The 27,924-nt window shown below is 47.8% G+C and overlaps 2 protein-coding genes across 13 annotated transcripts in view; both read right to left on the bottom strand.

The window, feature by feature from the left end:
- KANSL1 (KAT8 regulatory NSL complex subunit 1) overlaps positions 1-13,376 on the bottom strand; it is a 101,438-nt gene extending 88,062 nt beyond the window's left edge. For 3 of the 4 annotated variants that reach the window (XM_074849456.1, XM_074849459.1, XM_074849458.1), the window contains exon 1: positions 4,500-4,683. The gene's annotated coding sequence lies outside the window, so the exon portion shown is untranslated. Of the gene's footprint in view, positions 1-4,499; positions 4,684-13,170 lie in introns of those variants that run through there. The other variant, XM_074849457.1, reaches the window with a different exon arrangement.
- A 6,462-nt stretch (positions 13,377-19,838) lies between these two features.
- CDC27 (cell division cycle 27) overlaps positions 19,839-27,924 on the bottom strand; it is a 33,012-nt gene continuing 24,926 nt past the window's right edge. For 5 of the 9 annotated variants that reach the window (XM_074849469.1, XM_074849466.1, XM_074849470.1 and 2 more), the window contains 4 exons: positions 27,233-27,361; positions 25,419-25,493; positions 23,493-23,673; positions 19,839-21,228 (listed from right to left, as the gene is read on the bottom strand). In XM_074849469.1, coding sequence (XP_074705570.1) covers positions 21,146-21,228; positions 23,493-23,673; positions 25,419-25,493; positions 27,233-27,361 — 468 coding nt within the window. In that variant the 3' untranslated portion in view covers positions 19,839-21,145. Of the gene's footprint in view, positions 21,229-23,492; positions 23,674-25,418; positions 25,494-27,232; positions 27,362-27,924 lie in introns of those variants that run through there. The other 4 variants (XM_074849473.1, XM_074849474.1, XM_074849468.1 and 1 more) reach the window with 3 other exon arrangements.

Genomic DNA, 27,924 nt, shown 5'->3' with positions numbered 1-27,924 from the left:
GACTCAGGGAACAAGTTAAACAAAAAACAGAATTGCCTTTTAATTTTTAAATTTAAAGACACATTTTCATTCACTAGGTGCGGTCATACCAACCTTTGCTCAAAAGCACATGATTGTTACCAAAACTTTTAAACTCCCCTGCCCCATAAACGTCACCACCTTAACACTTCATATTTTAAAACAAGGCATAGACTGTCACTGGGAAAAGTCTTTTAGCGTGCCTTGCGTTAACTGGCCATGTCTTTGAGATGAAACAACGGAGCAGAGAGGAGCAGAATTAAGTGTCTCCAATCACTAGATCCCTGCCCAACCTGGTAGACTCATCTCCAGCTGAGCTTAAATACGTTATTTTGAATGGAGTTCATAACACAGTTCTCCAGGACACGTATGCTCAGCTAACTGCAGATCTCAGCTTTTATTGCTCCTCGGATCTCAGAGGAGAGCGAACAATCCACAAAGACTGCCATGGCAGCAACTAAAAAACAAGATGACATGAACTCCAGAACAGAGATAGTCATTTAATAGAAGGTGATGTTCAATCACACATCGCAGGTTCCTTTTTATGGGCCGTAATTACAGCCTGAACTCGGTTTGCTGTTTCTCATTTAGTGCGAGGCAACTTCCCGGTAACCTTTCCCATCATATCCTCTGTCGCTGCAGACCTCAACAGGAAGTTATAAAGATTTCAGAGAGAGGACTCCTAACATTTGATAGAGCTGAAAATGAGAAATCTTTAAGGTCCATCTTCTGCTAACATCTCTGAGGCGTGAAGCAGCTCCCGATGCAGAAATATCTATTTCAATTAAACTTTTTTGAAACAGCCAAGTTTTTTAACACGCTTATCTTTCCACCAAATCTGCAAAAAAATAAGTTTGCAGCAGATTAACTAAGGAACAGATGAAGATGCGGCCTGTTCAGGCTGACAGCTACTCCCATTTCCTCTCTTCAGATGAGATTTTGTTATCCTTTTTCCTCGTTTTATTAGATAAACAGCACGGTTTCATCACTAAATTCAGATACTGCGCTGTCAAAACTCTGCTCTCCAGAATTAAGTTTTCACAGCTATTTGCATATCCCATTTCACTGTTTCTCTCATTCTCTAAACTGCGTTATACTTTGGCAGTCATCTGCTAACAGCAGCTCATGGCAGGGGGGAAATACATCCTTATTCTCTAACTTTCTTTGAAACCTGAACAGGACCTTATCCAAACTATCCTCTTCCAAAAACAGGGGTCTGAACTCAGGCCGAAGAGGACACGTGCAGGGTTTAATGGAATTATGTTTACTCAAGTCCTGCATCACCAGGACTCTTGCTGATTTGAGTATGACAACTCCTTGCCCAGCTGAGAAGAAACAGAAAGCCTTTATTCCAATTTAAACGATTTGTTACAGAAAACCGCATCCTTGAAGACACAGCTAAATGCCTATTTACAAGGGAGGATTCTCAAACCAAGAGGCATGCAGAAGTCTTTGCTGCTTTTCATTCCAGATAGACATTGTATTCCTGGAAGCTATGAGCAGGGACGTGGTATTTATAAAATGCAGCAACGGAAGCGGTGCTTCTCCGATCACCTGCCATTCTGACTGCCCAAGTGCTAAGAAGCTCTTTTTAATGAAAGAATAAACACTTTGAAGAGAGACATGGGTGCAGAACTAACTTACTATTTGGTCTGATCAGTATGTGATCCACCTGAGACACTTCCACTAAATTAAATTCCCATTTAGACATAAGCTGACCCACCCATTTCCCATACAGTCCAGTCAAAAACAAAATCATGCCAAATCAGGTGCTGTTAAATGGGGATGGGCAGAGAGGTATCACTGACCTACTGTCAAAAAATAGTTCCAGAAAAATATGAATTTTCCAGAAAAGGAAAACTGTATAGGGGTGGGGGAAGGCCCATAAGTTAAAATACAAACTACTTGCCCTTTCTCCCCCCTCCCCAAGCTATACCCTCTTCCCTGCCTTGGTAGGGCCTACGAAGTCTTCAGGCCTTATCTTTACTTTGTTATACATTAAGTCTTATCCTCCCTGGAAAAGTCTTTTGAGGTTCCTAAGGACATGCACCACTCACTACTGGAGCAGAAAAAGGGTGGAGTGCTGAAACTCCAGAGACAAGTCTTTGTTCAGAGTGTTCATTAGATAATGGCAGTTGCGTTCACAAAAACACAGTTATAAACAGGGCAAAAGGAAGTGACTTTGGTCAAAGAACTGCTCAGTTTTCACCCCTGACTTGCGTGATGTCAGAATTTCACCAGCTCTCCAGTTACCGGATGATCTCTGAGAACAAATGAAACTCAAATACAGCATTAAAAAAAAAAAAAAAAAAAGAGGGGGGAAAGAAAAAAGCGTAAGAGAAACACACAGCCACATCTGCCTGGTCATCTGCTGCTTTATCACCTCTGAAGAGGCAACACAAGTCATCCTCATTGCTAAATCATTACAAATCAGCTATAACAGTACCACAACCAAGTTCCACAATTAACTGCTCCTGCAGCATATCAATCCATTAAGCCCTACACAGCTGTGCTACCTTGGCAGTGTGGCTACAGAAAAAAAAAAAAAAAAAAAAAAACAACATACCCATCCCTCCCGCGCCAAAAAACATGCCGCCCATATCTCGTCTCTGACGGTGGCCAACAGCGGACACCTCGGGAAGGAAAAAGCGAGCTCCCCGGGATCCTGGTCCCATCGACAGATCAGGGGTTTCCCCAGCTTCGCCTTTACAATCCCCTGGGTCGGCTCTGCTTCATCTCCCCCTTCGCTGATTTAAAAGGCTGATGACTTCTCAATTAAAGAAATAATATAATCAGATTGAACAGCGTTGCTACCCGCACCGTTCCCAGAATGAAAATTCAAGAGGACTACGCTAAAGCAGGGGAAGAGCGTCAGAGGTTCCTCCATGAAAACAAAGGCTATAAAAAGGACAAATATGGTTTTAAAGAGAAAACGCTTATATACAAACAGATCCCCGGATTCATAACTACGGCAGAGGTTTAGTCACACACAGAACACCTTAACTGCCCCCCCAAAGTGTTTTATATCCCTGTCGTCAGCGGGACCGTACCACGGCTGAAGTACTCTCCTACTTTCCTACCTCCGAGAAACGGGCTTCTACCTCACCTTATTTTTAGAGGCACAAATCACACTGTACACAACACATGACATGATGTAACCGCGAACACAGACATGGCCCAAACCAGTTCAAAATATAATGGTCAGTCAAAACAAATAAAAAACCTGCAGTTCCTCCCATATCCTGACCGGTTTCATGGAAAACTACAGTTTGTCATTCAAGTGCATTTTACATAACAGGCAATATAATCTATATAGTGCCTGCGTTTTGATCCACCTGTACACAAATTTAACGAGCGGAGAGATGACATCTCGCTTTGTAAGGAGGGTCTGCTTTTTTTCTAGAAAATAAGGCCAGTTTCCATATATTTCTATTTGGCTGATGTATTTTTCCTTTTACATGACCCCCATTTATACCCAAAAGGATGGAAATTTCTCTGTAATCAAGCACTGGAAGATGCTAATCCCGTGATGGAAGTAAACACACGTACCGATCACGGAAAGCATTTCAGGATAGCCGTGCTCTCCTAGCTTGTTTTGAGAAAAATAATTCTGTATCGGCAGGGACGGTTCGAAAAAAATAAAATAAAAAAATAAGCAACCGGAAAGTAAATACAGGAAAATGGCTTAGCAGCTCAAACCCACATGAAAAATTACGCTATTGTATACCCCGAGAGAAGGGGCGAGCGCACCGTGACACATCCACGGCTCCCGCACGCAGACACCGGTGACAGCGCCGGGAGCCCACCGGGATTACCGGAGACCGCTACGTTAATATTTTCCAGGCGGATTCGGGGACGGAGGAGCTGCTCCCCTCCACGCGTTTTGCAAGATTGAGGTTATGCAATTTAATTTTTTTTTCTGTTTACTTTTAAAACTTCGCGTGTGCCGCCCCCCCCCCTCACACCCCCCCCCCCCCCCGCAGTCAGGGAATGGTGATTCCCCCCCCCACCCTCCTCCCCTGCCCGTCCCTTTCCTTCCCGGGGGAGCGGGGCCGGGCTCCGCCGCCGCGGGGCCGCCGGCCACGTGAGGGGCCCCGGCCCGGCCCGGCGGGACCCCGCCGCCCACCCGGGCGCCTCCGGGCCGGGGATTTCAATTTAAAGTGGCGCCATCCCCCCTCACCCCCCCCTACCCCGCCCGAGAGAACCGCAGCACCGGGGGCGGCGGGGGGCGGGGGGGGGGTAGCGGGCCGGCGGGTCAGCCCGCCCCCGGTTCCCCCGCCGCGACCCCCGCACTTTCCCCGGCACCGGGAAGGGAAGGGGGGGTGGCGGGGGAGCCGCCTCCCGCCGGGCGGAGAAGTTGGGGCGCGGCGGCCGCCCCGCAGCGGGGCCCGGCGGGGCGCGGCGGCGCTAACAAAGGGGCGGCGGGGGAGGCGCGGGGCGGCGGGCGCGGAGCGGAGCGGCGCGGGGCGAGCGGCACCTACCACGTGACGAGCGGCGAGCGCGGTCCGGGCGGGCTCGGCCCCCCACAAAATGGGCGCAGTTTGCAAACAAGCCCCGGCCGAGGGGCAGCCGCGGCGCCGCAACCGGGGCGGGCACCGCCAGCCCCGGCCGCAGCCCCGGCGCCCCCCCCGCCTGCTCGGGCCCGCCCCGGCGGCAGGGGGGATGGGCTCGCCCGTCTTCCTCGGCGGGCGCAGAGCGGCGGCCGCAGTCCGGGCTAGGGCGAGCGGAGGAGGGAGGGAGCGGGGTTGGAGGGGGGGGGGCGGGGGGGGGGGGGGGGGGAGCGGCCCCCCCACCCCCGGCTCGGAGCGCTGGGCGGCGGCGGGGCGGGCCCGGCGGGCGGCGGGGCGCGGCGGAGCGGGCGCTGCGGCGCTTTTCTTCTCCCCCCGCTCCCCCCCGCTCCGGGCGAGCGCGGCGGCGGCGCGGCTCGGAAAATGGCGGCCGGGCTCCTTCTCTGCCCTCCCCCTCCCGTCAGCCGGAGAATGCACCGGGGGGGGGAGGGAGGGGGGGGGGGGAGGAGGAGGAGGAGGAGGAGGAGGAGGAGGAGGAGGAGGAGGAGGAGGAGGGGGGCGCCGCAGCGCCCCCGCCGGCCGCCGCGCGCACCGCGCCCGCCGCCCGCCCGCAGCCAGGGGGCCCCGCCGAGCTCCCGCCGCCGCCGCGCCGCAGCGCCGGGCGCCCGCCGCGCGGAGGAGCTGCAGTGCGGGAGGGGCGCCCGCCGCCGCCGAGGGGAGGGGAGGGCCTGGGGAAGGGGAGGGGAGGGGGAGGCCGGGGGCGGGGCGGACCCGCCGCCTTTTGTCCGGCCGCCGCGGCCGCCGCTGGTCCGCTCCCGCCGCCCGCCAGGGGGCGCCCGCCCCGCCGCGCGCAGGCGCAGCGCCGGGTTCCGCAGGGCCGCGCGGGGCGCGCCGGGAGCTGCAGTCCGACACCCCCCGCACCCCGCCACGTGCCGCCCGCCCGGCACCCCGAGGGGGGGGGGGTAGGAGGGGGGGACCGAGCCCCCTCCCCGCAGAAACTCTCACTGTTTTAAGCATTCTCCCCCCAAAAAAACCCAACACTTCCCATTTTTCCATCCAAAGCCTGCTCTCTGCAGAAAAACTTTCACTGTTTTAAGTGTTTTGCCCCCAAAACTAACGCGTCCTGCTCTTCTATCTCCCTGCAGCCCCTGGAGCTTTTTACTGGCTCATTTTGCATTCCCCCGCTGCACTCTTCAGCCTTATTGCCAAAAATTCTGTCCCAAAATCCTATTAAAACCCCTAAAGGCAGAGCACCCCAAAGCCACCCAAAGCCAGCACAGCTTTGCGAGGCGTTACCGCAAAAAATCCAGCCCTGGCCGCGCACTGCACGACCTCCTGCCCCGTCAGCCCCCTCCGAGGGCTTCCCCGGCTCGCGGATGGAGGTCTGCACGCTCCCAGCAGCTCTGCACATGGGGATCTGATGTCGAGGGCTACGCTTTTGCAGACTTTTTAGCAAAAGCCATAAGGAGACGCAAGGTTGGAACCCTCAGGTGATCCGCAGCAGAGCTGAGGGTTTCTCCTACCCACATAAGGATACTTTCCCCCCCATCCTCAACAAACGCCATCTCACCACATGCCCAGGACACACCGAGAGGTAGCGGAGCAGGCAAAAATTAGTTTGGGACTGCAGAAACCATTTCACCTCTTTGACCTTCAGTTTTGCCATTTGCATGAGGGTGACGCCGATCTGTCCCCCAGCGCAGCTGGAGCCAACGCCCGCACGCTCACCTGACACACTCAGGGTGCCACAAAGCTGCTCAATATTGCTGCCAGGCAAAGGCGCTCTCCCCCCCTCAGGCGAGTCTATACGTCCGTTTGATTTGATATCTATTTCAGCCAGCACACTACTTTCCCCTCACTATAGCTATGCTGCCTCTACAGTAGGAATGCAGTTATGCCAATAAAAAAGTGCTTTATACCATCATTTGTCTGCAAAGGGGAAAAAAACCTACAGCAGTGCATGCTGTTATAGAGGAGTACTTGCCCGAGGGAGTTGGGTTTAGAGCAAAAGATAAAAAAGTTGTACAGTCTCAACTGCAGAATTAGGTAAAACCTATGGATATTGTTTCCGTAGCCAGTATGGGCAAGCCTGATCTGGATTATGCAGCACACGCAGACAAGTTTCTTTTCTCCTCTTGCTTCAAATCCCACCACAGCACAAGGGGAAAAGCAATGCTCCCCTCCTTTAAAAAGGATTTGGAGATACAGCGTCAAGATACTGCTATTGCTCTTTTAAAATCCAACACATTGCTTAACAAATCACACCATGAAAGCTGTTTTTTGGGGTCAGAAAATCCATGGGCAACACATTTCATCTTTTTTTTTTTTCCTAAGGGCCTATGTGGCCACCTGCCCTCACAGCCAAAACAACCCCAGAGGCCAGATAGCGGCTATGTCTCTGCTGACCAACACAAACGCTCAAAACTCAGCTCGTACTTAAACGTTTTTCAAGAAAAAACATCCAACTAAGGACAGCAGAGCGCGCGATGCTGGTTTTTATGCCCTAGCAGGGAGCTGCAACCAGCTCTGCTCCTGCGCACGCCGTCCCTTGTGGTCACAGTCCTCCCCTCCTAGATGGCCATTCTCCGTCCCAACGCACCGCTTACTCAGCCTCAGCAACTTCATGTAGTACCTTGAAAAATTAGTCTAGGGACCCTGAACTGGGCTTTAAGTCAATGATGAAACAGTGCCAAGGAGCACAGCAGGACAGTATCCAACAGGACCCATATCCAGCACAGAACGGGGTCACACAGAGAATATATTCTGTTCTTAAGGGTAACAGAAATAGTGTTTCTGAAAGACAGTTGGACAATGAACAGTTCATTGATGCTTCCTCCTCATCTGTTTCTCCCCACTACACTTGGGCAGCTCTTTAGGAAGCCAGGACACAGAACCCTACAACAGCATACATACCTCTGATTTATTTATTTTTTTTTTAAATATACCTAGAATTCAGTTCAGCTAAAAAGCAGAAGTAGCAACACATACATTTATCTACTGGAACAGAAGAGGAAGGGCAGTCCCTTGCGGAGAAAAAAAAAAATTCGTGCGCAACAAAGTTTCTAATCTTCAATTCATTCTGCACTGCAGAATTTTCTGGTAATTGAGACAAGCCTAACCAAGAGCCAAGACCTCTAGCTTGACAGCCTGGTACAGATCTGGATCTTCCTGCAGCACAGACATACCTACAGCTTTCATCAGTCAACCTGATCTGGAGATGATGTAGCAAAAATTGCTGTGCAGTCTAAAATAATACAACTTTGGCCTCTGACACATACCTTTTTATAGCCCTTCCAAACTCCATTTTCCTTTCAAAATAGCGCTGCAACATCTCCTCCAGGTCACCTCGCTACTCTTGTATCAGCGACCCTCACCCATGAGTCCCTTGCACAGCTCCGTTACTACTGTCCAGTTGCCCCACGTGAACAAGAGGAGCTCTACCCAGGGAATCTACATTTTTACAGCAACATCCTTCAAGTTTTCCTTTGAAATCACCCTCTTCCATGAAACATCACGAACATACAAACCTCAGGGTTCAACATAGGCTGAGTGTCACGTACTGAACTGCTCATACCTGATCGTTACCTTGTCTTTCCCACACACGTTCATTGCTCCTACCTATTAATCCTCATGACTTGCTTTGATTGTGCCTGCCTCAGAGATTTAACAGTCTCTATACAATAAGTATATATGCATAGTTGTACATAGTTATATTAACAAATATGCTAGGACACACAAAGGGAGACTTCTGAGCCTGCAAAGATGCTAGATCAGTTTGAGAAACATCCTGAAGGTACAGAAGGCAATGGCCACCAAAAGAACCAACCGCAACTTTTGCGTCTTCATTTGCAACCTCATTAGATATCCTAACAAAAACCAGCAAACTCAAATGTCAGTGGCCACAGAGGCTTCAGAATATGCAAAACTTGTCTGGCTTAAAGCTAAATACAGGTAAGCTGTACAACAAGAGACCTTTGCAGTGATCATTGCTCTTCTGATATTCTTCAACATTAATGTCCAGCGACATTAAGAAAGGCACTCCTTAGCTGCGACAGACACAGCATATCCCAGCCAGCTATTCTGAAAACGCTCACTAAAAAGGAAAGAAGAAGAACAAAGTCCTTAAACACAGAGCGGAGCCACACGAAGGTAAATAGCGCAGAGGCTGGTAGAGCTCAGCAACCCCGATACCTCCCTGGTCAGGGAGGTCTCTGCGCTGCTAACATATCCTAAGGTTGAGCTATAAACCTGGACCTTCCTTGGGGACTTCTAGATCAATGGATTAAGTCTTAGTTTGCTTGACATAAACAGGAAATTGATATACTACTCACTAAAAAAAGCCAAGTAATCCACATAAGAAGTAACACCCCTTGTTTGAAAACCCCCTTGATGATTTAGATCAAGTCATTCGATACAGACAATCATAATTCCAAGGACAACGTGTGTGGCTTGTTCTCATATTGGAGAGTCCAGTCTATAGAACACTGGTACCTCTCAAGGTCACAGCTCTACTGTTACCTAGGCTAGGGGGGAAATTATTTTAATCTGCTGTGAAGTTAAGGGACATTTATTATCAGGACATAGCAATAAGCTATTTTGAATCAATTGAAATGTATTTATATGGTTTCCCCCGTAAAAAGTATTTCTATGGTTTCCACAGGGGTGAGAGGCTGGGAATGTAAGACTATTTAACAAAGGTAAAAAACAAACTTTACCACTGTATTTTTGAGTCCCTGCCAAAGATGCTGGTCTCGTCATGCCAAAAAGTACTCGAATTCTCCACTCTGTTGCATCTGAGCAACACACGTTGTACAGAAGAGCCTGACTTCCCAAAGTCCCCGTGGGAACTTCTGTCTGTGCCAGTTTGGGGAATACAGTGAAGCACCTTCCGAAGAAGAACGGCAGGCTGAGTGCTCACAATAAAGCACCCTGACTTTTTAAGCTGTCAGTGCAGCTGGGGACAGATAGCCAGGTCTTATCAACTTGCAGAGGGTGAACAGTCCCAATCTACATGTAGTTGTAAGCCCGTACCATGCAGGTTGCCATGAATTGCCAACAATATTATCATGTTGGCTCAGATCCATCCAAAACACATGTACGAAACTGCATGAGAGGTGCAAGAGTAAGCCTCAGATCCCATCAGTTTTCTTGGGTATTTGCTTAAGAAACACCATGATGGCAGTGATTAAGCCAATACTACTTTACGGAAATCAGTATGTTTTGTGCAGAGTACGCTATATGATCCCAGACATTTAATGATGTGAGCAGTAAAATAAAATACAAGCGAATGGCAGAGTAAGTAAGGTGATGGCATACTTTAAAAGTTGCATTCCTTTCATTTCAGGTTATAGATAATTATATCATGGGGGGAGGGGGGAAGAACAGGAGGGGGACATGTCCTGCACTGACCATGTAAAAGCCTGTATCTTATAAAACCATGGCACACAGGCTAATTGAGCTTTAGGGGACAACCCTTTCAAATCTCAACACTGAAATACACCTTATGTCTGTTGTATAGTTAGAGCATAGCCAATCCACACTTGTGTTCCCACTGCTAGCGGTTCCACTCTATGACAGACAAATAGATTAAAGAGTTTTCATGTAAATAAAAGTTAAAAGAATTAGTTAGGAACCCAGCAACTGGTAACAAGCACGGCTATGCTACCAGCAGTACGGGTCTGAGAGGAAGACTGGATTTATACCTGCTGAGCAACTCAACCCTTCCTCCACCTTCCAGCTGGAAAAATCTTCATGTACTTTCCTTTATCCATGAGCCACGGCTAAGGCTCACAGAACATCTTGCACAGATTCAACTAGCACCAAATCCTGCACCTCACACTCCCCCTCGTGAGTCAACAGCAAACCTGAGTCCTCCCAACACCAGCCTCCAGTCACTGCTGACACTGGGACATGAAAGCTCTTCCTCCATACACAATCCAAGATTAACACTAGTTTTAAGAGTTTCTGTCATTAATTCATGTCATCGTCTTTCACATGGCTTTTCTCAGACCCACTAACAGGAGAATTAGCTTCTATTTGTGCTGTAGGGCACTTAGAACAATTCTATTGCTGTTTGGATTTCCAGACTCAGGGAAAAAACCACCACCCTATTGGTAGCTGCTTATAATTCAGTTTAATCCCAAACTGGAGCAGCAGTTTAACCAGAGTGAAACACAGCCAATAACCAGCATATTAGATCATTTACTCTTTTGGTCATGCTCAAGAGTCACCTAGCATCTTGAGATCAGAGCCGTGCCCCCAAAGCATCTGTTCCAAAGATAAGACAATCTGCCAGTTCTAAGCCCTGAGTTTCAGGGCTTCACACAAATTCCTCGGTCCCGGCCAAATCCACCTGCCTTCAAACCCTCGGCAACACAGGCAGACAGAGATCATAGCTGGAAAAAGTCAAGTCCCTACACGCTCTCCTTATTAACAATACTTCCTGTGACAAGTCTAGCGCAGGAGAATCGGTGCCCAGGTGACCACAGGGAAATGGCAACAAGAGGAATGAGGCAGCGAGTCCCCCATTTCTGTGACCACCACAGCACAGAGAGCTTCGGAGCAGCATAGTCTGCAGGATTTTTTCTTGTGCCCGTTAAATGTGAAGAACCAGGCAGACCTTCCTGCTCCTCTGCTCTGAGAAACCTCCCTCCCCTTTGAGGAGCTGCAGGTAAAGGGCTCTGTAAAACTTAAGGGCTGTAGTGGAGTTGCTCCCTTATATGTTGAAAAAAAATATTGCAAACTGCGACAGTAATATCATCAGGTGCTGGAGTTTGAGCACAAGTCAGGGATACAGGCTACAAAAGCCCCAAAATATGTACTAATCAGAGGTTTAAAGCAATTGGCACAGGAACAGATGACACACTCATACACTCAAAAAAAACCACCAAGGTCCAACTAGATCCTCACCACAAGAAGTGAACGCCTCCAAGCAAAAATGCCGAGCGGACGTGACAGCCCGACACGACGACAGTCTGCACATCCTCCTCGGTACACCCAGACTTACGTGTGACCTGCTGCCACAGGCACACCTCCTTCCCCTTGGCTCCTGCCAGCTCGTGGGAAGCAGAAGGGACCCGGCGTTATCCTCCCACATGCCCATCCCTGACCCGCTCCGTTGGAGAAAGCGGCAGAGCCCTCCCAAATCCAAAGCCGAGGTTCTCTCTCCAGCGGCCAGGCTGCACGGCGCTGGCACTACCTGTCCCTTTCCCAGCCATCAACACAAAGATGACACTGTCCCTCTATTTCACAATGGCTTAAGCGCTCTTAAATTTTACTTTTTTACTCCTCCAAGTTTGCCAGCCTGAAGCACGAGGCTAACGAGCTCACGTTTGGAAGGGGAGCGTTTTGTTAGAGCAACACCACTGTCGACTGTTGTAGACCCTCATTAGTTGGCAAACGCCCCGAAATCACAGGGCTCACAACAGCCTGGGGCTATACAAGTACCCACGTGGGTGTCAAGCTAAACCCCCCTTCAGCCAATACATCAGCCTGTGGCACTTTGGAAACAAGGACCAGTTGCCAGAGAAGCTATCTGCTGACTTCCTACCAGTTTCAGCAGGCGCTGTAGGAACAGAGACTTCCAAGAAATTTAGTGATAACCTCCAAAATCTATAACAGGGCGTTTTAATTCCTTTTTTAAAGCCCACATAACAACTTACAGTTACTATGCGTACAAAGAATAAGAGCCTTTACTGGTGTGTTAGCCAACTGGAGATCAGATACCAGAGCAGATTTGTCTAAGGTCAGTGTGAAAGGATTGAGTAAAGATTTTTGGTTTTCCCATTACAAGAGAATTTGTCTAAATTCAGCCTCCATAATTGACCTAAAGTCAGGCTGCTTTGGCTTGAAGATTTATGAAAAGAGGGAAATATCCTTCCCTTTAGCGCTTCCCTTTAGGTTTTAGTCAGCTTCACATAACTTGATTGCTGCACCTAAGCGTTTAGGATGCAATTCGTAACCTGTAATAAAATTAGCAAGGTAAGAGGTGACTTTTCAAAACAGGCATCGACAAACTCTCACCACCCTCCACTCCAGACCCAGAAGCACTATGGGCACCTCACACATGGAGAAGCCAGAGGCACGGAAACCCAGGTTTAGACTTTCGGTTTCCACGTGACAAAGGCGAGACCACTCTGACAGGTACACACAAAACTCCTTTGATATTCTAAGTACACATATAAACCAGATTATATCAGCAAGTAAGAAGGACCTGATTGATGTAAACCAGGGGTTTAAGGATGCACGCAATAAGGGGGGGAAGTAGGAGATCCTTTTTTTTCTGGGCAAGTCATACCTTGATGTCTCGATGCTGTTGCATACAAGGACAGGTAATACCAGGAAATACGTACGCACGCTCCCAAAGAGGAGGCTACGCATCTCTTCCCCACATACAGGCATTGGAACGGTTTTGGAGAGAGAGAAACACCCTGTACACACACGGGATGAATCCACATGCCCAAACCTCCATTTTAAAGTTAGGCATTCACCAGGAAACTACACGCAGGGCTCCAGACTCATTCCGCACCGTCAGAAACTAAACCACCGCCTGCAAACGCCGACCCGGCACGTCCGACCCAGCCGGCGTGGTGGTTCCAAGACCCTGAGCTCGGCCTTGCTAGGCGGGAAGAGGGGGAGACTGTACCTTGGTGGGCATCTTGGCCAGGCCCATCCTCGCCACCTGCGGTCCAGGCGGTCAGCCGGCGGCACGGGGAGGGCCTCCGGATCCTTCCAGCCTCTGCCGACGCCTGGTAGGTCTGCAAGTTTCTTATTTATTTATTTGAGGAGGTGGAAAAATCCGGGACCTGGGGTAAGAAAGGGCTGTCAGTAGAGAGGAGGGGGGGCACTGTCCTCTTCAGTAACCCCCTCCACCTCCATCCCGCCGCGGGCCGGCCGGCGGGGACGGGGCCCGGCAGCACCCGCAGGCCGGGCCGAGGTACAGGGGGCCGGGGGCTGCTACCCCGGATCCTTCTAGAAGCCCCCCCAGGCCCAGCCTCGCTTCCCCGGGCTAAAAATGGAGGCCCGGGGCGGGAGGCGGGGGGGTCCCCGCTCCGCACGGAGCCGGCCCGGCCCGGCCCCCCCGGGCAGCGCGGCGGGGCGGAGCTCTCCCCGGCGCCCCGGGCCCTGCGGCCGCCCCCCCCCCCCCCCCCGCGGCGAGCCCCGGGCCCCAACTCCGGGACGGCCGCGGGAGGAGGAGCCGCCGCCGCCCCCCCCCAGCCTCGCCGCGGCCCGGCCCCCGCAGCCAAGTTGCGGGACGGCGGGGAGGGGGGGGCCGCGACTTGGCCTGGCGCTGGCCGCGGGCGGTGGGGGGGGGAGGCGGGCAGCGAGCCCCGCTCCGTGCCCACCCACCCCGCGCCCCCCGGGCCCGGGCCCGGGCCCCCCCCCCCCCCCGAGCCGCCCCGCACCGGCAGCGCCTCGCCCCGCACCTACCTGCGCCGCTCAACCAGCCTTGAAGTGGGGACCTTCCGCCCTCCCCCGCCCCCATTGGCTGCGCGCGGGGCATGGGCCCGTCCCATTGGCCGCCGCCGCGTCAGTCAGCCCGGGAGGGGGCGGGGCGGGCGGTGATTGATGCCGTGCCGTGGCTCGCCCCCTGCCCGGCACCCCCCGCACCCCACCCCCCCCCCCGCGCCCCCGGGACCCCCCGCCCGGTGCTTGCCCCCCACACACCCCCCGCGCTTCCCCGCCCCCCCACCCCCCCCTGCAGGCCCGGCCCGGCTCGGCCGGGAGGCCCCGGGCGCTGGGCCGCCTCCCGGGGCAGCCACGGGTCCGCCCGGGCCGCGGGACCGGTGGGCGAGGGGCGGCGGCGGGGGGGGGCGGCTCGGGGGTGAGGAGGGGGGGGGGGCGGCGGACGGCGGGGCACGGCTGCCCCGCAGGTGGCACCGGATGGTGACCCACGGGGGACGCGGGGCTCCCGCGGGCCACAGGCCACTCATGACCCGGGGGTGACACAGGGCTGGCGTCCCGCGGGCACCGAGGCGCGTCTGCCGCGCGGGTGACACCAGGCTCCTCTCCCGTGGGTGACGGGGGCTCCTGTCCCACGGGTGACACTGGGCCCCTGTCCCACAGACGACACCAGGCCCGTACCCCAGCCGTGACACTGGGCCTATGTCCCACAGGTGACGTGGGCTCCCACCCCGTGGGTGACAGCAGGGTCCTGCCCCACAGCTGACACTGGCCCCAGCCCCACGGGTGACGCCGGGGCTGCAGGAGGGGCAGCACCGCTGCCCCGTGTTCCCCGGCCGGGCCTGGGCTGGCCTCGAGCTGCGTTGGTCCCTGGGCCAACCCACTGACAGGACCCGGCAGCAGCTCCCCCGGGTCCCCCGTGAGCCGCACGCTGCTGAACTCGGCGTCGTCTTCGGCGTCACCTTCTCCCTGACAAGAAAAACCCTTCCACTGGCTTCTCCTTCTGCCTGCTCACGTGGAGAGACACAAGGGCCGTGCTCTTCAGTCAGTTGCTTCCACTGGCGCTTTTTTTTTTTTGCCTTTTAGCTTTTATCCCAGCGACGGGCTGAGTTTAATTCAAATAAAAGGCACAACTTCGCGTCCCTCAGGCCAAGAATGAGACAAGCTCCTTCACTTTTTGCTGATGGTCTTTCCGTGCGACAAGAGTCCCTGTTTCCCTTCGGGACAGCAGAGCTGTGGAGAAGATGTCTGAGATGCTCTAGATACGTCAGTGTCGCAGATGACACCCTGATCCTCAGTGCCCCGCTCCCCCCAGGAACCCCCGGGATGTTTTGTACCATCATCAAATATCCCCAACATCTGAGCAAAGGTGTGTTCTGCCCGATGGGTCAAAGGAGGAAATTCCCATTTCTGGCTCCTTGGGCGAGCTGAGCTGCGTTGGTTTTAGCTGGGATTTCTTGCCCCAGCACCTCCCTGAAGTCCAGGTAGGTCCATCCACCAGCCAATGCCGATGGAGGGAGAGACACCGCTACACCCAGAGGCTTTACACAGGATTAGCTGAACATTGGTAACTCATCCGGCGTGGGGAGGCAGGAGGCTTCCCTCTGTGTCAGAGGATTACCACGCACACGTTATTAGATACAGACAGTCTTTTTCTCTTCGGGTATCTTCAGTTTTAGGACCTAAATTAATTTTTCACCACCACTTCTGGTGCAGGGAGAACGCAGGGGGAACTTCTGGCCCTACTCAGTGTGGCGGCCAAACTCATCTATATTTAAATTAAAGTTTGTAGATGCCCTACACAGAGCAGCTGCATTCACCATCTCCCATGCAGACACCATCCTCTGCCTCTCCTTCCCCAGGGAAGGTGGTTTCCATATGGTGGTTGCAACCAGCCTGTTTTTCCTAGTTCTTCAGGAAAATCCAGGATATGGCCATATTCTGCAGGTGATTGCCAGCAACACAGCAGATTGCCTTAACAAAGCGCTTAAAAGAGGGAGCAGTAGATGTGTCACTGACCCAGCGCGATGGGTCTGAGACAGAAACACCTGCCAGAAAGTGCCTAAATCTCTTGAGACACACAACAAATCAAAAGAGGCAGAAAGTAGCAAACTAATCCTCTTGTCTTCTTAAGCTCACTTTCCAAATGTCCCAACAACAAAGAATTTCTGTTGTTCCACACATACGTGGATACGAACTGCTGGATTTTAGAACAGGAGGAGATTTTTAACTGATAAAATGTCTGAATGTAAAGATTGTCAGAAAGGAACTTGGAGTTCCTTTCTGAATGTGGTTTTCTGGGGTATTTTTGATGGAACTGAGCTTTGAAAGTGTTTTGTTTTTTCTGATCTGGGAGGCATTTCTGATACTTCCCTCACTGGTACCATTAGGATATTTGAAATCCTTCCCATCCTTTATGGCTGAATAAAATAGTCTGGGCCAGGAGAGCAGGTCCCAGATGAGAGTGGGTTGGAGCATCACATGAAGGGGGGGAGGACCCCCAAAACCTGATGGATGGACCAGAAATGCAGCCAGGGCCACAGACAAGATGTATGGGCACCAGTGGATGTGAAGCCATCAGTGGCCATGTCCGCCTGTGCCGAGAGGCTGCAGAGGCGCAGGGGGCGGCTCTGCCGAGCTGAGCATCGCTCCTGCTGAAGCACTGAGAAACCCAGAAAAGCCCCAAATTGACCCAATCTCAGGTGAATGTGAGAGGCAGCTCTGGAGAGGGGATAGTCACCCAGGCCAGGTCCCACACATCACCCCGCTGTGCCCACTCCCCTGTTTCTCATCAGTCTCGTTTCTCTGTTGCAGCTGCCACAGCAGTTCCTCAGTCTCCTTCACCCTCATCTGTCCCATTTCCACCTCCATGGGCTGTTGTGGGTCCGGCGTTCCCAGTCCGTGGCTTTGCTCCATGGCTCTGCCCAGCTGGATGCGAGGACGCAGAGGCGTTTGCTGGCTGGGTGCGGTGCTGCGACCCCAGGGAAAGGACCGGGTCCCTCCTGTCCCTGCTCGCCCAGCTGCTCACTGTGGTGGGATTTCAAAGCAAGGAACATCTCCCGGGGTTTATATAGCAGCTGGACCCAAACTAAGAAATCAGGTCCTCCACAAATGCTGATTTGAAAAGCAGATATGCAGAAGCACCAGAGGAAGTCTTATTCTCTGTGCTAATATAATATTAAACCCCACTCCTCTGAGGATCAGGAATACAGGGCTTCCTGCCTTAGAAACACTGTTTTTCTGCTCCATTAAAAAAAAAAAAAAAAAAAAAAAAAAAGAACCAGTGCCTGCTCCTGGAACAGGTCTTACTCAAATAAAGTCACTAACTTTGACTAGAGGGACAGAAAATAGGGAGATGATGCAGCAGCAAAGTTACTGATGAACAACAGACTGAAAGGTGATGCACCAGGAGGAAGCTGTAGATCGTCATAAAGATCAGGTGCCAAAAACCTTCCCGAGCTGGAAATCCTGAGATACTAACAACTCCTAGCATTCTCTGCATTGCTGTGATTCAGACACAGAACAAAGTATTGCAGCTTGCAAGTCAAACTTCATTAATGCTTTGCCTTTCTCTGGAGACATTTAAAGCTCAGCCTACCATTAACAAAGCTTCGTTTCACCGCTAGGAAGCGTACAGCCTAAATCACCCGTATTTGAGCCGACACAGAAACTGCAACCGAGACACAGGAAGAATAACTCTGCTCTGGCTGCCGTGCGTAAGGCAGGGTGGGAAGTCGGCTACAGAGCAGAGAATTTAACTGTGGGACTGCAGTTGTACACACAATCAAAGTCCAGGATTAAACATGGGGGGGGGAAAAAAAAAAAAAGGGGGGATGGGAGGCAACTAGGTGTAGTAAAGGGTTAAGTTCAGTGTCACTTTTACAGTCAAATTTAGCTCAGAAAAATTACTGGATTATGCTAACGTAGTGGACAAAAATGAGCACCAGAAGCTTTAATCCAAGATACTGTCTACGCAGCAAGAGGAATTCCTACACAGCCACGAGCCTCAGCCTTCCTGGCAAGCTTTTCCTCCAGGTCTGAAAGTAGAGAAAAGTCTGTAATCATTTCTCTGCTGAGCTGACAACAGCTGCAGCCACGATCAACGTTATGAGCAGCTATGGAAGGCAGAATAACAAATTAAAAAAAAAAAAAAAAATCTGCTCCGTACCTGAGAGTTTATCGAGCCTCCCGTCGAGCTGCAGGATGTCAGCTGACGATGAACAGAAACGCTGTTGGAAACGTCACTGCGTGCCCCTAAGAGCAGGTGTAGCACCCCCCACCTCACCCGGAATCGAGCCGGGAGGACACGGGCGCAGCTCGGCTTCGCTGGAAGCCTGCGGCAGAGTCACAGGCAGCACCAGCATCACCAGCTACTGCAGGACGGAAACCAGCCCCCCACGCCCCAAGGGTGGCCTTACTGCTCTCTCCAGCTCCGCTGCACTCGCCCACCTCCTGAAGGGTGAGTCCCAACACTGACCCAAAGGACCTGGGGATAAACCTGCTTTTAAAAGTAGTTTATTTGGATTTTCCACATCCTTTAATGAATCGCAAATATATTAACAGAAAAGACTTTTTTTTTTCCCCCCCTAAGACTGTACAATTTTTGAAATAAAGAGTCAGGAAAAGCAAAAAACAAAAAAAAAAAAGGAAAAAGACAAATTACATTGTTTCAATGCAAATAGTACACACCACACCCACACTTTGCATTTCTCCATAGTTTTGTTGTAAGAAAATGACGGTTCCCTAATTCCTTTCAGTGAACGCACTTGCTCTAACCTGGCTGCCAGAGTGCCTTCATGCTCACCGTCCTTCTCCCTGCCCCTCTTCAAAGAGAGCAAAATTTTATTGATCAAATACTAATTTTGTGTATCTATGCAGAAGGTAAAATAGCAGCGTGGTCTAAACGTTACTTGAGATTCTTGGGGAAAAAAAGAAAAATCTTTTTGAAGCATGATGTACATATAAAACAATGGACAGTTTTATGTATTAAATCTCCCAGGTAGCAGGAATACCCTTTTCACATCCCAGCTGAATTAAGAGCTCTTTCTAGGGTGGTGAAAATTTTATTACAAGTGTTCCCAATTTTTAGAGAACAAAATAAAAGAGAAAAAGCCACTTAAATTCCTAGAGCTCTAGTTCCAATTTAAACAACAGCATTTTTTTTATGGAAAAAGTCTTGAGTAGCACCTGCTTACTCCTGCTTTTTGCTTAGAAAGTACGTTGGGAACCAAAAGGAAGCCAATTAACACCTTAATTGGTGGCTTTCACACAAGTGCTGCCTGCCTCCAGACCTTATGCTGCGGTGCTGCTCAAACTCCTTGCGAGGGATGCGCCGGGAAGCTGCGTCCACACGGGAAAACCACGGCGGGACGGACACGGTAACACGAGCAGCGCGCGGGAGCTTGACGGGAGATGCAGATCAGCTTTCGGGAAATCTGAGCCCCGTGTCTTCCTCGGGGAGGACTCACGCAGAAAGGGAATTGCCCCAGAATATCGATCACCACAAAGCGCAGTGCAGGACTCGGTACACTCAAGGCAGCTGAAACATGTCATGATTTTCCAGTCAATTCATCAACCTTCCAGACACAAGCTGGTCAGAAGTACATGGCAGAGGGTCAAAGCTCCTTTAATATATTACCATGCCTCAGATTTTAGAAATTCCTTATTACAGGAGTTTAAGCCTATTTTTCACTGCTTATCCTTCTACTTCAAAAAAAAAAAAAACCAACCCAAGCCTGAAGAATTATATTTTTGCTCAGCACTTGAGGATTATTTTTCAAATGATAAAGGTGTCCGTGTGGCTCATGACCAGAGAGGAGCTGTGACAGAAGACATGAAGTTCCAGAGGTAACTAAAAGACCCCTAAAAGACAATATGTTAAAAAAAGAACATGAAGACTGACCACAAAAATATGTTGCTATGAAATTTATATCATTCCCAATTTATTATGCATAAATTGCTCTTTAAAACTGCTTATATCATACACTTTCTTTATCATCACTGCATAAAGGGCATCAGTTGTTGCTTGCAGAATGCTACAGAGAAAGATCATTTTGGACTCATAAACGTGTCATAGGTTTCTTCTCACAGAAGCAGACTCTGTAGAAGAGGAAAGTATTCCTAGAGTGAGGATCTTAAAGAACAGCGTAAAAAAAAAAGAGACAGATAATTGCACATTTTTGCATCCTGCTTGGACCACACTTTACAAAACAGTTTTAAAAATGATACTAATCTTAGACAATTATTTGATGTATTTCACTAAGGTTCTGATTGTATTAAGGCTTCCACAGTCTTCCCAGTCTACCTGCTCAGAAACACGCAGTCACTCTAGATTAAGGGCTTGATGTTTTCACATTACAGTTCTATCTACGTTTCTCTCTTGATTTTGCCCTTTATTCATTTTTATTCTTAGAAGGGGAAGAACAAGTCAAGGGGTATATGAAAAATGAAGCAAGGTGTTGCTGACTTGTTTCTTTGAAGTACAAAGTAAACACTGACCTTTCAGAAACTAGGTGAATAAATTAATTCTTGGTTAGAACATGAAAGCATTTCACGAAAGCTTTGATTCTGCAATGTGATTCTCCTGCTACATTTCCACTCCTGCAAGTTTGCACTCTAAGTAGGGACACTGGATATTTTACGTGGTCTGACACACTCCTAGTCCTGAGCATGTGCATTGTGTTTGTTCACTGGAGACACTGCAGCTTTAAGGTCATTTACATTCCCTGGCATTTAAGTTACACTACAATATATGCAAAAGTCTTTAACAGCCTGCATTTGTCAACACTGTCCTTGAAGAACTTGGAAATGAGGTTCAGCACTCTGCTTACCAAGAAAGAACCAAACTAAGACACATTTCTGGAAAAAGAACAAGACACTGCTTCATTAGTACTATCCCCACATCTACTGGCTTCGTTACAGCAAACCACAAGTCTTTCTTCCATGATATTATTCCAGCAAAGGGGAGTCCAAAAATAGCATTTCCTCCTCAGTCACTTTCATAAATGTGTAAGAGCCAACTAGTCAGACTCAGTAGCAGCTGAATATTGCACTGCCATTAACTCGGTGTACAGTTTAAGTCTGAGTGGTGTACTCATGGTGTCAGTGGAGAGTAATGACAATGCTGGCTCAGTGATGTGAAGACCCAGGATGCAAAGGAAGGGGAGAACACAACAGTACCAGTCACACACTTGAGCTCAGATACTGGCTTTTGGAGGTTAAAATTCATCACTTTCAACTGCGTGGAGCTGTGTGTCATCTGCATCCGTCATGCTGCTCTCTTGGGATTCGTCTGTGCCAACTTGAAAGAAAAAGAAACACGGAGTAGTCAAACACTACCGGGCTGCTTCACTACAAAGATTCCCCACAATCAACTCCAGCACATCAAAAGCACAGCAGTAATGGGTTTGGGCTTCCCCTCAAAATGCTGTAAAACCATATGGCTTTTCCCTTTTTCCTTCTAATACACTGATCCCTGCCAGCTTAATGAAGTGTAAATAAACGCATTTAGAAAGGAATTAACAGAGAGTACATAACAAAGTACAAAACATGCTGCCTTAGCCATCCTCTGTTAAAAATGTGACATCTCTGACACCTAGTTAGGTAGGGATTGGTATGGAGGGTTCCAAAATTGCCTTAGGAGCAATTTAACCTTCCCACGCCTTCAAAACCCACCAGCTGCCTGACATGCTCACGTCAGTTACCCACTGCATCAGTGCACTGTGACCACTCAATTTACAACCAAGTAACATTCAATTAGTAGTGTTAGGCAGCCCCTGCTCACTCCCTGCTTCCCTGACAAAGAATACTACATACGATATGTGGTAAGAGAACTGCTGTGAGTACGTGCACACAGACATTTCTGATGCTGCAGAATTACTCTGATGATGGCCAGCCTAGAGCTTCCAAGAAAACGAGGTTCCTACTGCTGTTTGAACAAAGAGAGCATCTCGTGCACAGCACTCGAGATAAATGTGCACATACCAAGGGGCTACCCTTAAATATTTAACTTCTATACTTGTTAAAATTAGAACAAAGGTAAATATCTAATGATGGTGGTTCTTCACACACAGGAATGCAACTTGAGTCTGCTTTCCCTCATATAGTTATCATATTAATTGTAAATTCCCACATACCCAAGTTGTTTCGTGGGTAGAAACACAGATGCCTTTTATCACTTTAAAAGACTTTACAGGTTTCTGTACAATGGACACAGCCAGTCCCATGTTTGGCAGTTTAATGCACAAAATGGCTTACAGTAGCCGATATACTAAAGCTAATTCCCGCAGCCCCCAGTACTACCTTAATTTACTTCAGCTTGTCTCATGTACCCTACAAGAGTTACTCAGCTGAGACTGTGAAACTCTCCTACAATTTATCTGCACAGCCAGGGAAATGGAATTGCTTACACACAGCCCAACACTGCTTTATTTTGGTTATGTTTACTAGACAGATTAAATTGCTGTTTTTTTTTTTTTTCTTTTTGGGGTTGGGGTTTTTTTTATTTGTTTGGGGTTTTTTTGTGGGTTTCGTGGTTGGGTTTTTTGTTGGGTTTTGGTTGGGTTTTTTTTGTTCTTGAGGTGTGGGGTTTGGATTTTTTTTTTTTTGTACTGCTTAGGTGCTGATCAGCAGTTCAAGTACTCTGTCTCCATCTTCTGGTCAGAACCACACTCAGCCACCAGCGCTCTAAGTTGGCCCAACGACAACAGCAGGGAGAGAAGCAACCTTGACACTTCAGGAAGCCCAATGCAGGGTAAGTTTTCAGTATTAAAAAGCACACTGTATACAGAATCCATGAAAATCTTCGTGATCTACTATAGGAAAACATGACAACTTTTTCAGCTGAAGATTCAGAATTGCTGAACACAGCACATGTGTAAATAAGAATCCAAAACCTGCTATATTTTCTTCTTTGGAGAAAAGAATTATATTGCTTATTACTATTTATTTTCTATCACTATTTCAGTCTGCATCAAAGAGGTCAATATTTATGATTATCCATGCTTCATGGAATTTAAGGTCATGTTAAAAAGTTAGGGAGAACAGAAACCCAGGTCATTCCTTTTCGTGGATTATTCCCAAGTAGTGTAACAGAAGTGTTTTATTTTCTCCATTCAAATGAAACTGCTTTCATGACTTTTATCAAAAGCTACCTTTTATGTTTAGCAGACCAGATATCTTTACCCAACATCCACTCTGTTTAACTTCTGACAAAGCCTCTACAGACAGTTTCAGTTACCTTGAAATGATTTGATGCTTCTACAAGTGAAGATCTGCAGCTCTGGGAACATCTTGCTCTCCTAGGATACTATTAGCCAACCATGACTTGTATGAATTTACAGTATCTCTGTCCTACTCCATCTACAGATTCTAAAGAAATGTCACAATCCTTTATTTCACGCTTAATGTAGGAAGCATGAATGAATTCTTCTGAGTGAAGAACCTCTGAAGTTCTTACTTGCCAAGCAGTGAGGTTGAGCAGCGTTTCGCTTGTTAAACCTGGGATTCTTCCTACCACCTAAGTGGAAATACATCCTTGAATGACAAAGGGTGGGAAATACAAACCTGATTCATAAGGGTAACATTCGCTTATTTGCTCTTCTTGAGTTATTGGTTCCTCATCATCTGGAAGGTAACGTTTATCAATGGCCTCTTTAATCTGGTTATTGGCTCCTTTGGGATCTAAGTCCATTGCCCATGAGAAATTCATTAGGGCCAAATGTGTTTGACCCAGCTTTTTATAAACCTAAAATAAAGGCATAAAAGACTACATTTACATGAAGTTGCTACTTGAAGGTTTGGACAAACATACCAAGCCACAGCTAACTGCTATTTTATGAAAAGCAACAGAGGGGAGATAAAGATTTCTTATACGAGTCCAAGGGAAACAGCAAGTATGTGTAGAAAGAGCGAGCAAGTGTTTCTATTTAAGATTCCAAAAACCTTAAATTAAACTAGCAGCTGACAGATTCAAAACCATAAGGAGGTGGATCTTCAGATACAGATTTAAGCTTTGGAACGCTGCAGCAGGGTGTACATTTTTTGCTTGTTGTACCCCCTCACCACTCTTGCAATTTCTTGAGTCACTGTAACCCCAAATCTCCTTGTGGCTCAGGAAAAGTCCAAAATCTCAGATTTCTCATGTCAGAGGCCCAGAGAACAGCCTGGGGAAGTATCACCATGTGCACTCATTAATCTTACACTCTTCCCTGCAGCTCTCTTACTGAGGACTAGCAAAGGCAGGATACATACAGGTTAGACAGATTTTTGCTGACTCAGCATGGCCATTCTTACATCCTCAAGTGGCATTTTAACAGTCATTGGCAGGTAAACAATGGGACATTAAGTGACACCTCCTCCTGTTAAACTGAACCAAGAACACACTGCACTGCAGAATCCAGCCCGTATTTTACCTTGTCACTGTAACTTGCACTGAAGCTCTCCTTATCATTAAGGACAGAGGAGCGAGTAATTTGTGTGTTAAGCATTTAAACAGTGAAAGTACTTAAGTTTGTCAAGACATGGCAACTCTAATGTCAGTTTAGAGATCCAGCTACTCCTGGACAAATACCAGTCAAGAAATTTCAGCACAAATCCTTTTACCCCTCTCCAGTTTAAAAAAAAAAAAATCTTGCTGATTAAGAGTTATCCAGTACTGTGCTAGAAATAAGTTTGTCTTGTTGCTTCCTAGTTGACACCCCACAGAGGAAGAAAGTTGCAGAACTTAAAGCATATTAGCAGAGAAGATGGTGAGAAAGGAGGATTTCTATTTCCAGATTACTTTTCTCTGCCATTAAACACAAAGAAGGTTGGAATGTAAACACAGCTGACAAACTAGTAATATCTCTTCCTGTACTAGCCTACCCCCTTAAAGACTCTTCTTACTTTCAAACTGAGAATCTTCTACAATTCTTTTGGGGAGACTGTCAGCTGAGAAGGACATTGTGGCTATTGATGGAGACTCAGTAGTAGAATTACTCCTTACTGAGCATTTCTGACAGAATGCATTAGAATGTGACTCAACATTTTAACAGCTACACACACAAATAACCAACACTGCTGACTGATGGATGGACTATATCTCAGAATTTTAAGGATTTCCACTGATCACATCATTGCTAAGAGTTCCATTTTCAGGGAAAGATACATGGCTGTGTGCATCTTTCAGTGAAGTATCTTTACCATGATCAATTTATTGCTTTTTAAAATTAATTATCTTTTAAGTGGACAGCGGTGAAATCAAAGCAGGCAAATAACAACACTGGCTTGGTTATTTTCTTCTTAGTTTGTTTTAAAGAGAGCTGAAGGCTCCAATAGTCTTTTGCATTTAAATACTGTGAGCAGTAAGCCTTCTTTAAAGCTTTGGGAATTTTTAGAATACTGCTCCAAATGGAAGCAGCTTAGTGACAGGCATCGAATTTTCTCATTAGGCATACATTTCTGCAACAAAGGAAACCAAAGAACTTATGATCACAGTTAAGTTTTACCTACCTTTCCTATTAAAAAGTAAACAAGAGACTCTTTGGGAACAATCTGTTTCAGTTCTTCAAGTTCTTGTAAAGCAGACTGAAAAAGGAAGAAAAAAAGAGCTTTGTAAGCAGAAGCTAGCAGTCTGCAACCAGTTATGACATCACTAAACTCTGACTTCGCACTAATGTGGAAAAAAAAATAATACCTGGCATTTACATACAGTATATTCCATCAAAAGCAATAGTACAATCTCAGAAGCATCTAAAATTCCTTTTACGTTAGTTTTTAATTTAAAGATTGTAGCATATTATAGCCCCATTATTACAGAAATAGAGCAAATTTATCGGGCTTTGGTCTCCTACAACACATGTCTGATATAAAATGCCCCTGTGGCCCCCAATAAGGCATAACAGGGTAGAAGGCAAGAAGCTGGCAGTGTATTTACAGTGGGCACTTCCTTTAGTATACTGAGCTTCTGAAAAAGTGAGATGTTGATTTATTTTGTGCTGGATGTACTGTTCTCAAGCCTATGCTTTTGAAAGGCTCTGGTTTTAGATATGTATCTGTGGACTTTTACAAATAACTGTGTTTATATCAGGCATCTGAAGTCCAAAATATTTAGTGAAACTTCTACTTTTAAACTAATTGTTGACACTGGAGCAATTTATTCTGTGACAGTAACCTGGCATTATTAAGAAATCCTACCTAAAAATATTTAGTCTGAAGTTAGAAATAAATGTTGGTTTTAGTTATACAAAGTTCCATTCAACCCTCTAAAACTTATTCATGTGAAGACAATTTCAAGTTAGGGCTCGCTACATAAATGGAAGTATAAACCTACATTTATTTACCTAACACTAGCCAAATTTATCACGCTATCAAAATTCTCTTACTACTGGTGCTAAAAACCACATTTCATTAAGTTTTATGTAGTTTATGTGGACAGCGTGACTTTAGTCTTACAAGACTCAGCCTGATAAAGAAAAAAGGGTCTAAATGTTTTGTTTCCTAAAATATCACTTCACCATGGTCAACAAGTTCCTTCATTAACACAGGGGCAGTAAGATAGTGGACTAAGATTTTTTCTTTCCTCTATTTATCCCCTGCTTTTCAATTTTAAAAACAACCCGTGAACGGGCACTTCATTAGGTCCTTAATACATTTTATATTGAATTGGTTCATGATTTTTTTTTTAAAAAAGTTCTAAGTAAGAGTTTTCCCTTTACACGTGCACACACATTTCTGAAGCAAGGTTTCAAAAACCAGACTGCAGCTTGTCTTCTGCGGCCAAAACAAACAGGCCAGAGGACAACAGCCACTGGAAAGACAGACTGTAGGAAGATCTTCACTCATCCTAAACAGGGACAGGTCAGCAGGGGATCAGGCTTCTTATTTTTCACTCAATAACAGCCTTTGAAATCGGTGGTTCTTATTGTTGTAATTGGTTTTGGAGCAGTTTGCTGAGCCTTTTTTAGTAATTTAGTATAAAGTCATGATAAGACAGTCACATGTTTGTGACAGCTGCAATAATTTCCTCTTCTTTCCTTTCTTTTTCCAGGGTCAGACTAAAATAATAACTAAAAAGGCATCAACTGTTGGCCCCAGATTTTGTAACAATCAAAAAATTTAACATAGTTCCCTTGGTGAAGGTGGCACCTGACAAAGCAAATGCTTCACCTTAGCCTCTACAGGACAGGCCAACGTCCCAGGCTCTTCCTGCAAACCCCGATGCTGCCCAGTGTTAATCTGTAAACATCTAGCTTCCAGTGCATCCCCATTCCTAGCTACAGAAGTTTAAAAATAACTTCAGGTTGTCTACGTGTACCAAATCTTACCTTGTATTTTTCATTTGCAAATAATACAGAAGCTCTATGGAATTTGCATAGCGGGTTCTTGGGGTCAATGTTAATAGCTTTGTTTAAAGTATCCAAAGCCTTTTCAGATTTTTTCAGTGCATGCTGGACCTGTTACAGAAAGAGAGAACAAATTGAAAAGGGAAAATAACAGCTTATCTATCAGGCAAGGACAAATCCATTTGACTACATTTACTTACAATCTATTCCTTTAAAAAAATAAATGTGTTCAATTCTGGACCAAGTCTTAACAAGCTTTCTTACAGGAAGAAAACTTCACCTCGCCTCGACCTCAAAACATCCTCCCCACCCAATGGCTTACAGAAGTTGTTTAACCTTTGGCCAGGAGTGAACTCAAGGTCTTTTGCTGTATGTAAGTGAGAAGCAGCCACTACCCCTGCAGAATTTGACACATCTCTGCCGTCACATAGAAGGCAAATGAATGCCAGCAGGTAACCATCCACCACACATACAGCCTTGAGTCACCACCACAGATATCCGAGAACTGCTCCCCAACTGCTCGCTGGAGTGAGGCTCCTGCTTTCTAAGGGCTGCAGTAGCAGATGGATATGTGATCAACTTTTCAAACAGTCCTATAAATTTAATAGAATGGATAGTGGCTTAAGCAACAGGCAGCTACTTAAACTTCACTTGGCACAAAGCACCCTAAGAAG

The sequence above is a fragment of the Strix aluco genome, chromosome 24 (genome assembly GCF_031877795.1).
Source record: "Strix aluco isolate bStrAlu1 chromosome 24, bStrAlu1.hap1, whole genome shotgun sequence".
NCBI classification, from domain to species: Eukaryota; Metazoa; Chordata; class Aves; order Strigiformes; family Strigidae; genus Strix; species Strix aluco.
Note: the sequence above shows the minus strand (reverse complement) of the source record. Positions and strands in the feature narration are given on the sequence as shown.